The sequence below is a fragment of the Tyto alba genome, unplaced genomic scaffold (genome assembly GCF_018691265.1).
Source record: "Tyto alba isolate M040663 unplaced genomic scaffold, T.alba_DEE_v4.0 Super-Scaffold_28, whole genome shotgun sequence".
Lineage (NCBI taxonomy): Eukaryota > Metazoa > Chordata > Aves > Strigiformes > Tytonidae > Tyto > Tyto alba.
In genome coordinates this window covers 13,837,996-13,849,408 of record NW_024881302.1, presented here as the reverse complement: position 1 = coordinate 13,849,408, position 11,413 = coordinate 13,837,996, and the positions used below count along the sequence as shown (strand labels likewise).

Genomic DNA, 11,413 nt, shown 5'->3' with positions numbered 1-11,413 from the left:
ACTGTTACATAAATCCAGAACACAGCTTAAAAAAAGTCAGAGAAAGCTGGGCTCTAGCATAACCTGACAACAAAAAACAGAGCTCCTAATCATCAGAAAAATAGAACTGCACAGACCAAGCTGTCCTCAATCTCGTTTCTACCAGACAGAGCAGCTCACAAAAAGCAACACTCCACTAAACTAGGGGAAAAAAAATGCTGATGAATTCAAGGCTTTCAACAGAGCCCTGACTGCAGATTCCAAGGTGCCATTCCCAACTGGAACTCTCAAAAGATGACTGTGATGGAACACCTAAAGGATTAACCTGATTTCCCCTACGTGCATATTCCTGAGAAGAGAGCTTTAAGTATCAGTCAAGTAAACAAGATCGTAGAACATCTACAGACATATTCAGAACAGAGCTGCATTTGTGACTTGGTGAATCATCTCTTCAGAAAAGAAAAATCTAAACAGCATCCTATTCACACATGTAATATTCTTGTTAGATTCTTCAGATTCATTGAAGATATCACGAGTGAACAAGAAATATCTTCAATGAATATCTCTTTGCAGCATAAGATTCTCATGAGAATGCACCTTAATATTTTTTAGGAATAACTTAAACATATGCTCCAATAACAATGTGAGAATCAAATGTACAAGGGAGCAGGTGGGCAATAAGGTGCAGCTGGCATTGTAACTCGTTTCTGAAAAGTACCTTGTACTGATATTTGACCTATTTGGTCACTCAAACACAAACTTTTAACTCACATGGAAACAGATCACTTAATTATTTATATGCCTATAAAATACATATTCTCAGACTAACACATACACTTAACATTTAAGCGTGCACACAAGTGTATATAAATACTTGCTTAGTATTACGTATAATTACATATAATGTATTTCATGTACAGAGAACAAACTCTTTCTGCATCCTGAGCAAAGGATAATCACATTATAATGACTGGCAGAGCAAATTCAGCAGGTCAAAAGAACAGTCAGATTATCTAACAACTTACCAGGTTGGGGCTCAAAATCTTTCAAGTTCACTTCATACTCATCTTCGTTGAGATATTGGTGTCGGCCCATCATTACAATTGCAAATTTAAACTACGAAAAGGAAAAAAACCAACCAACTGGTAAGATACTGCATTAAAATAAAGCCTTCAAGTCTAATTTCATAGTCTAACTCACAGGTGGTTATAAGTAGTATTCTTTAGGGGTTGAAGAAGACCAATCCTTAGCATTCATCAACAATCTGGATAATGGTATAAAATAAATGCTCAGAAAATCATGAACCTGCATCTGGAGTACTGTGTCCAGGCTCAGGCCCTCCAGGGAAAAAGAGATGGCACAAACTGCAGCAAGTCCAGCAAGACAGCTGGGGGCAGGAGCCCATGGCATATAAGCAGCTGGGAAATGGGTTTGTTTAGCCCAGAGAAGAAAAGGCTAACAGGGGCATCTAGTCTCCCACTGACTGAAGGGTGTTACACAGAAGCAGACTCTTCTCAAAGAGCTGCACAGCAAAAGGACAAGAGGCAACCATCCCAAGTTGCAAGATGAAAAATTCTGATTACATCTAAGGAAACACCAAGAAAAAAAAAGTCTTTACAGCAATAGCAGTAATGGTCTAAAATACACTGTCCAGATCGCGGCAGAATTCCCATCCTTGGGAGTTTTCAAATTGCAACACGGTAGCATCCTGAGAAACCTGACTTAACTTTAAGCTAGTTCTGCTCTAAGCAGGCAACTCAAGTGGGTGGCCTCTAGAGGTCCTGCACCATCTAAACTTTTCTAGGTTACTTGAATGCTTTGACAAGTATCTCTCTTGATGCAGGACAGAAATACTACTCCTATACATCCTACCTAACTATTTTCAGAAAAAACATTATTTAAGTCAAGCAACTGTTCTACTGATCAAAATCTACACTTATCCCAAATCTGTGGTGTTCCAACTTCTTAAAATAAATTCATTTAAGGTCTATGATCAGCAGTAAAAACTCCCAACTTGCCATTACCTTTTCAAATTCTTTTTCTTGTATGTCCAGCATTGTCTGAATCCGCTTCATAACCTCTCTGAAGTGTTCACCCTAATAATTACAACAAGATTTTTAATGTAAAACAAAAAATCTAGGTAAAAAAACCATACTGTTAGTATTTCCTGCTTCAAGCTTAATTGAAATACATTGCCTTAATCTCTCAGTTATTTACAAAATTACACAAGTGTCAACTTTTGTAGCTATAGATTCAACAACTTAAAAGTCTTACTGATGCCTCATTACGCAAACAGTCTCACAGACAGACAAAGCACTACTAGTGATATGTGCAAAATTTATATGTCCTTTCTAAGCATATCACTTTTAAAAACCTCTACACCTGTGATGCTCCCCCTCAATTAATAACTTTTTGTAGTATGTTTCTGCATGCTGTGTATGTAAACTGCCCCCCAAAAAGTAATGGATATCATAAATTTAAAGATCAATAATATATATCAACTGTCATAGACAGGGAAATGTAGTGCAAATGGTTTCCACAAGAAATCAACACACAGGTTTTACTCTACATTGATCAAAAATATGGGAAACTAGTAAAATTCTATGAGATGCAGACACGGAGACACGTTTCTCATTCCAGAACTTTTATAAAAGTAGATAATTTCCATACAAACTAACATACATGAACCAGAAAAGGTTAGAAGCAAATTGCTAACTGCCCCCAGAAATACACTTTGATATTAAAAGAATCAGTGTGACATTCAGCTGGAGCAGCACCACATAAAAACTTAAGATTTTAAATTAAACTTTCAAAATTAGCTTTCACTCTTGTATTAACTTCCAGCTCTAGAAGACAAAGCACATCAAATTACAGAACTTATGAAATGCAAAGTCATCTTAGAAAATGTGGAAGAAAGAAACTAATTTTTCATAATCATGTGTCTCAGTAAGAAGCCAACCAACCACAGCCTAGCCCATTTTCCCAACAAATTTGCATTGCAATGTCTAAAGTGGTATTAGAAATAGGATTCTAGATTTATTGGGCGGGGGGGGGGGGGGGGGGGGGGGGGGTGGGGAGCGGGGAGCAGAATATTCTGCAGGGGATTAGGGGAAGGGATAGTATTGCTTTGATAGCATTTCAAGCCCTTGGCTGATGCCAAATTCCTACTTTCTAGATAATGTGCAGGCTCGTTGAAACACTAAACAATCTGTATATGCAAAAGAGAACAGAGGTGGTAAATTATTTAACCATAAAAAGGCATATATGGGGCAGAACATTTTATACAGGAGCAGTATTTTCCTATACACTTTTTATACTGAGCAATTTGACAGTACTTTAAACACCATCAATATAATCTCATGAGAAGAAAAAGAGAGGCTTACTGTACCTGATGTATCCTCAGCAAGAATGGAATTCCAAATGTCCCAAAAACCTCTTTGTGGAAATGTGCCACTGTGATTAGCATCTCATTTTCTTTATCTATATCTACCTGGTCCAGAGGAATTTCCTAGATCCAGACATAAAATTATGACTGCAATCAGCTAAAACTTCCTCAAACAGTAACTTATTAAGTAAACTAAAAGCATAATTGATGTACTGTTACTGGTAAGTAAAACAAGTCTATTTAAAAGAACCATGCTGTTTGACAGTCTTTTTACAAGAATTGCTCATGCCTGGCATGACAGCATTTCAGCTTCCCCTACTGAGTAAATACTCTTCTGGCTTCCCCAAATTACCTTTCTGACATGAAATCTTCTATCAGCTGTAGTAGTAGCTGACAGCAGTATCACAGTCCTCTTGTCTCCGCATTACAGTTTACACTGAAAACTTTTTTTTTTTTTAAATTTCTGATCTTTGTGGCAAGTTATCAGATTTGAATGAAGTGCTTAGAAAAATCATGTAAGTATCAAAATTTGGCTCATGAAGCTCAAACTTAACAGAAAAGGAAACAAAGTCTTCTAGTATGCTTAAGTTTAGAATATGAAAGTGGGTTCTAAGAATAAATGTTTATATCATGAGTCCTCAAACAAACATTGGAATTATAGATAAGTCAGAAAATGTCCTATGGAAAAGCCCTTGCCAAATCTTCATGTATTGTTATAATAAACATACATCAAAAAATAATTAAATCATGATAGGGAAGCAGATGGAACAAAGGAAACATTCTAGAAGAATTATCTTTAAAAATACATATATATTATCATGTAATATAGCTCGCTGCAAGTATCACCGTACTTGAAAATCAGAATCCATAAAAAGAGAATTACCACGTGAGAGAGTTTTTTCTCTCAAAGCCAAGCCTTAGTTTCTTTAAGAAAGTAATATTTACCTCTATTCGAAACGTTCGACTTGTTGCAGGTGACAAACACTCTAACAGCTCGTCTTCCTGATGGACACCGATTATTTTGTAACTTACAATTTCTAGCAGCCTTTAAAATAAACAAACAAGAAAAGCATTAAAAAAATATAAAATTAATGCAACATCTCCTTCTCAAACCTTGATAAGGATTATTGTAGTCAGGATGTAAAAAGACGCTACTACTGTATTTGTAAAACTTTAAATTCAGTCTTTAGTAAAAATTAAGCTCTGAAGTTACAAGAGGTTAAATTACTTCTGGTTCATGGCAAAAAAAACCAGTACTGTGCAGTTACAAGCCAAAGGTCTTTAATTTAGATTATTTTTTAAACTCTCTTTAAATTACCTCACTTTTAACTCCTGGGAAGTGAACAGGATGAAATGCTCGAATTTGAAACAATTATTAAATTGTGAGTTAAACGCAGTTGATGAATTTACACATCTCAAAGAACTTTATGAAATACAAAATAAATAATTATATAAAATGTATGTCCGTAGTTAATACGAACTCTTAACAGTGTGAATCTGGAAGCTTTTTATTTTTAATTTGACATCAGACTTCACTTGATAATAAAGGTTTCCACAGTATTTTAAATTCTACAGGTACTTTTCTGCATAAAATCTACATGATCAAATAAAAGAAACAGAAATTTTCCAGCTTTACCTTAATTTCCCTGAACCTTTTTCAGAGAGTTCTACAACTTTTTTACATTCTTCTAACAGGTCCCGCACACACCCATGTTTATCTGGATATACTGTTATTTCCTACAGAATCAAAAAAGGTAAACAACCATAAGTATAGAACACACTATTTTCTTTATCAAAAATTCATCTTTAAAAGATAACAATTACTAACGTGAACACCTATGTTATCTTCTAACATTTTGTTAAGAACTAACACAATTTTTTTTTTTTGGTAGTTTGGGTGGTTTTGTTATTGTTTTTTTTTTTTGTTTTTTTTTTTTTTTTTACAGAGCCTACAATTTTGTTCTAATTTTGTGTTACTGAGACGCAACAGGACATGTGAACCACAATCACAGCCATACCAGCTTTGACATAGAAAAAGACAGCAAGTGTGTAACAGCCAGCCTCACTCACCTCTTCCCTAAACTGGCTATTTAGCCATATGCATTTAAAACTTCTTCTGTTTTCAAAATCAGTTATTTTCATTTTGAGCTTAAGGAAGAAAAGAAAAACACTTTAGGCATACTTGTATAGGGCAGAATTTTTTTAACTTGCACCAATAAAAACAAAAGACTCTTACCTGTTGATAGTAAAGTTTTTTAGGTTGCCTAGGCTTGAAGAACTGCAGAAGATCTCTTAAAGTACCTTCATAATTATGTCTAAGAGGATTACCAGGGCCATCCCTATAACTACAGAAGGAAAAAGAAAAACGTAAACATCTCTTTACAAGCCACCACTCCTCAGTAAATTGAAGTACCAAGTACGTTTTTATTCCTGGCTTCCAGTTTCACAAAACTGCTAGCACAGGCTAAACAGCATTATATTCAGTGCTCTGGCGATTTTTAAAAACAGGTGAGTGTATGGGAACAGAAACACCATTCACTGTGCGTGTTAAGTCTCTTGGATGTTTACAATCTCACCTGTAATACTTCAGGGTGGCAGACCTACATTCCTCTGAAACTACTAGTACAGCAGCACATGCTTTAGATTGTGAAAGGTTAATTTGTGGAGCCATATGACACAGCAAATTCCAGAGTGACCACAGCACTGCAAACTATAAAGAGCTACTCCAATTATGACAGTCTCATTGATGATGAAGGAAGATACCTACAGGTTAATAAAGAGCAATCTACGTTTACATGAATACAAAAGATGATGTAATTTTTGTGTATTATTCCTGCAGCATATACATATAACTACTAATATGCTGTTTTCTGCTATAGTTTTATACAGATTCAAATAGTTTTATATAACTGTGCCCAAGAACACCACTTTAACCAGAAATGTTCCTTTTAGCAGCTGCGAACTTGTTAGATCATAGTCATCTTCATAAAAATCTTATTTGCAGACTTTGGGGGAAGAGGGGGAAAAATCAGTGAAGTAACTCCTGCATTTAAACCTGTAAAATCAGCAGAAGTCCTACTTTTATGGGCACTTGTTTCTGCTCTCCTCCATTCTAGAAATCTGCATTCACTGAAACAGCACTCGCATCAGCTTAATAATTTGTCCCATACAGTAAGGCTTTGAAGAAATTAATGATTTTAGAAATTTAAACAATGATCCTTTAAAATGCATCTTTTTACAGTGACATTTACTAAAATGTGCAATTCTTTAAGGGTCTAGAGCCAGCCATTGCAATACTTAAAACCTGTGCATGCCAGAACACTAGCATTTTACTGGTAAAGAATTAGTTAACAACCTGGAAAAAGATACAAAGTAACTGCTACTTATCTGTATTTGGGTTAAGTATTTTAAAGAATAGTTTAGACACAGAACACTAAGGAAATTCATCTTACCCTTGGGACTTGAAAAATTGTAATAGCATTGGATCCGTATTAAGTCTTTGTGCAACTGTCTTTGCAACCTGCAAATAAATTTTTTTGTAAGCTCTGCATTTTTTCAGACAGTTATGACATTGCTCGACAATCACAATCATTCTTTGTATGTCAAGAACATTATGCTACTGAAATTCTGAGGCAGACCCACTATGTCTATTTCCCCAAGACAAAATGAACTAGTATCTTTACCTTCTGAACAGCTGACAAAGAATAAGATATACTAGAAAAAAAATAAGATGAAACTGTCTGTTTTATTACAATAAATCCGTGTCCCCAAAAGGCCACAAAATCCACAACAGCTCTACTAGTACCTCTTTTGTTTTGGTGGGGTTTTTTGGTTTGTTTGTCTGTCTTCATGGTGGGTTTTTTTTTAATTATAGTATTACTGGGGAAATAAGACTTGCTCTTTGGTAATTGCCACTGTTCTTTAATTCACTCCAAGGAAGTTAGCTTGCTGGGTAGTATGACCACATTATTCCCATCAGTGTATCTCCTAGCACTGCCTCACAAAAAGCATGGAGATTCTCTGCCTATTTTTCCCTTACCAAAAAAACCTATAAAGAATTTGCAATTCTAAGCAAAAATTAAATAAATGAAAGTGAGTTGCCAAAAATTATTAGAACAAATGATGCTGATGAGAACAGGATAGCAGAAGTCATCCCTGACTTCACCTGCATATGCAGGTGCTCAAAGTTCCTGCCTCTGGTGACAGAAAATAAACTGTCTGGTTTTAACTGATCTTTTTGACAACGATAAAAGCAACTCCAGGAGAACTGCAGGGAGCCAAATCTACTCAGGCTTTTAACAGAGCAGACCAACTTCATTTTAATTTTTTTTTTTAAGTTTCATTGTCCAGTTCTCCTCAAGGCCTCCAGTCACCCTTTATGAACACAGCAGATTTGATCTGTTAGTGCCACTGAGCGTTAAACAGCATTGTGCGAAGAAAGCAATGCAATTGTCTACGAAATGAATATTGTTGGTGATATTACAAGCAGAAAATAGGTATCACCAGATTCCAAAGGCATTTTCCTTTTAACAGTTAAACACGTTGAGCAAGTTTTACATGTCACTTAGAAAGCAAACGCATAATTTCACTAGAATATCCTGTCCCTGACAGAGCAGAATGGCATATCAGGAAGAACCCTACTGTCAAATAACTCATTACTAATAAAACCAGGGAGTTTTAGAGTATTTTCTTCCCACAAGCATTAGAGTCTTCCTTCAATTTTTCATTACCACAATGAAAAAAGTATACAAGAACAGTTCAACTCTTCTCTAAAAGTGTATATAATAAAGTTACTTTCAGAATAAAGAAAGAAAAGCGGAGAAACAAATAGGACACATGCCTGAAAGTAATTCATCCTATTGGATAAAGTAACAACAAAGCCTGGGTCATTTGGGATGGTTTTGTCACAGAAAATGACATCCACACGATGATAGAGGTCTCGGAAGTATTCTTTAGCTGTTGGTAGCTCACTGTTATCATTTTCTGGGTCATCCCTACAAGAGCAAACAAATGATAATACCATTACATATCACATCGTTACACATACCAGCAGATAGAGCTTTTAAAAACATGTTCTACAGTAAGTCAGCAACAGTCGAGAGAGACAGAAAGTTTAGAAACCTTTTTAAACAGCCACCACTCGTACACAGTAGAACTAATACAGTCAGTAGTGACCCAGAGTATTTCTGTGCGGTGCAAGGGCAAATGCACTCGCATGCTGTGCTCACTCATTTGGCAATCTGGCACTACTCTCAATCCAGTTGTTTCACAGCAGCATTCTAGCAGTAGTCGTGCCCCCCTCCCACCCTGGCACATTACTGCGTGTCTGTATTAGCACTGCCTACATGTGCTTTCCATATACTCCTGTATTAATTGCTTTGCAGAGAGGCCAGATGTACAACAGCACTCCTTGAACGACAGAAGCAATAGTCAGCACCGACGCAGGTTTGGGTCACTACTAACTGGTACCCCATCTTCTCAGTGGAGAAACAGCACCAGGGTACAAGCTGTGCACTTACCCAGGAGTCAGCAGCCAGCCAAAGGTGCATAACACCAACTGGGTCAACAGGGAATGCGAGTTCCAAGGCATGACATGAGAAATACATTCATCTCACATAATCTGGGGTAAGAGTGCTGAAGATAGACTAGCTGGCTTCCACCCACTGTCAGCCCATGGAGAGAAACAGAGCAACACAGTTGGGTGTGACCATCAGGAGTGAGAGCACAGAAATGCCGATTTATAGCCCTGACCAGCTTATGAAAGATCCCTTTAATGGATACAAGATGCAGGAGTTCTCCTTTTCCCTTGGAGAAAACTCCAGTTGAAGCACCAGTACACCTATGAGTCGCTTATGCTCAGACAGACTGGGAGCATCTCATCACTGTAAACCAGTAAGGGGCTTACTGTGAGCATGAGTAAAAGGAAAGAAAAGGGAAAGCAGTTTAGTTTAGTTCTAGGCTGAAAGGAGCTCCAAGCCGAGAGCCTTGCACAGTGGTAATGGTACTGAGCCTGAGGTCTGAAATGCTGGTAGGCTCCTCAGTGTCTCAGTTACAGTGGCTCCAAGTGACAAGCTGCAGAACTCAGACGCATTGCCGAACCACACTCTTTGGTAATATTGAGACCTAATTTAGGCTATTAGGTTTCTAAACTAGGATGCAACCTTCTTTTCCTTAAATAATGTGGCATGTGGTAATTAAAATACCACCAATATTTATTCATTTCTCCTTTGAATAAACAAATGAGAAATGCTGAGAACATGTCTATTGTTGGAAAACTTTGTTTAAAATGCTAAGGTAAAGGAAGTTCTGCTTTCAAAGTGAACCAGATGATTTCACTGTAAGAAGCTGGTCCCTTAAAATACATACTTCTGAAACACTATGATGTCGCCATCCATGAGTTCATCAAGAGCTTTATCAAGAGATACATCATAGTCTTGAATCCTTTCTGTTAAATTGGGTTTAACTTCCTGCAATGAAGAACAAAAACTGTTGATCACTGAATAAACAAAAGACACGAACAAAGGTTACAATAGTGAAAAAATCATCAGAAAAGGTAGCTTGTATCTTCTTTCAACTGAAACAAATGGATATATATGCAAATCAAATGTAACCTTAGTTAGGGTCCAGATACATCTAATTGCTATTGATGAAGCTGGCTGCTCATTTTTACCTTTGAAATCTCACTCAAGTTATCTTAATTTTCAAAAGTATTTTATCATTCAGCATTACCTATTCCAAAATTCAGCGATTACATTTTCTACTGATGAAGCTTCCAGAAGCTTGTAGAACACTGGTTATGCTCACTTATTTTAATATTGCAGAACTTCTGTACAGCAATTCACCTGTCTCTTATAATATACGCATTTTTAATATGGCTTTTTTTTTATATATATCTATATACATATTACATATTTACACTTACAGGTTGACCTCTCGTGATAAAAGCACATGTCTAAACAAACTGGAATCAAACTGTAACCCTGACCTGCAGAGAACAGGAGTACCTGACAGTTCTGCTTTTTAGGATGGAAGTGTACATGCTCCCCTGGAACCACCAGAGAGAGCAGCGTGACTGATAACAAAAATCATAGTAAAAAAACAATTCCTTGTTCTCACTATAGCAAGGACTTTGCCTTGGCAAGATCTGCATCTTCAGCACTCAATAAATACAGCAGTTATAAAGATCTACTATTTCTGTATTTGGGCAGAAACACGTTAGCAGACTAAGTATTTTCTTTGCTGACTTCTAACTTCGGGAAGGAAGGAGAAGATGCAACATTTTCTCAACTCTGGTGTCTAAGGTGGGGCACTAAAAATACAATGGCCAATAATGTTAGCAGCATTAGTTCCTCTAACACTGAGACTCAGAGGACATGCACAGATTTAGCACAGCAAAGCTGCACACTGTAGGACTTCATGTAGAGATTTTTTTGGTTTTAAAGCCTCACACTTCTAGTTGTCTACTTTTATATCTGGTTTGAAGTTAACTATCTGCTGCTACTCTCTTGCAGCACTGTAGACTTCAAAACTACAGCTTAAAGAGTGATTATGATTTATAAATCACCACTGTTATGAGCAACCTTTCTTTAACCAATAAAGCTTCTTTTTTTCTAGTTACAGCATGGAAAAGACAAAAATGTTACAAAAAGTCTATAAATCCAAACCTCATAGAGGATAAGGTTAGTTTCTTGTGGAAATCCTGCTCTCTCACACATAACTGGAAGCAAGTCACCTATTGGAAAAGAAAAATAATGTAAAATGCGTTGTACTTTAACTGCTGGTGAGACCTCCTGAAAAACAGAGAAAAACAAGTTTTCTACCCTGGATGAATAGTTTTAAAATGCCTAAGAAAGACAGCCTTCCAGATAAAAGCTTCCCTCATTGACATTCAACCCAGAGATAGACTTTAAGGTTTTCCTTCCACTTCATATGAACAACACAAATATGTGCAAGGCCATCCAAGATCAAAGAGATGAAATAACACTGTTCCTTCCCCAGAGAAAAGTTTTAATCTCATTAAAAAAAAAAAAAAATTAAGACAGCTAAAAT

At 36.5% G+C, this 11,413-nt stretch overlaps 1 protein-coding gene across 1 annotated transcript in view; it reads right to left on the bottom strand.

Annotated features, from left to right (window-relative positions):
* The window catches only part of USP7 (ubiquitin specific peptidase 7), a 76,600-nt gene that overhangs the window by 5,294 nt on the left and 59,893 nt on the right, over positions 1-11,413 (bottom strand). The window contains exons 20-30 of the mRNA XM_042798360.1: positions 11,029-11,096; positions 9,731-9,831; positions 8,205-8,358; positions 6,817-6,884; positions 5,601-5,709; positions 5,435-5,512; positions 5,001-5,101; positions 4,310-4,409; positions 3,368-3,487; positions 2,004-2,075; positions 1,005-1,095 (exon numbers count right to left, since the gene is read on the bottom strand). Of these exons, the coding sequence (XP_042654294.1) occupies positions 1,005-1,095; positions 2,004-2,075; positions 3,368-3,487; positions 4,310-4,409; positions 5,001-5,101; positions 5,435-5,512; positions 5,601-5,709; positions 6,817-6,884; positions 8,205-8,358; positions 9,731-9,831; positions 11,029-11,096 (1,062 nt within the window). The remainder of the gene's footprint in view (positions 1-1,004; positions 1,096-2,003; positions 2,076-3,367; positions 3,488-4,309; positions 4,410-5,000; positions 5,102-5,434; positions 5,513-5,600; positions 5,710-6,816; positions 6,885-8,204; positions 8,359-9,730; positions 9,832-11,028; positions 11,097-11,413) is intronic.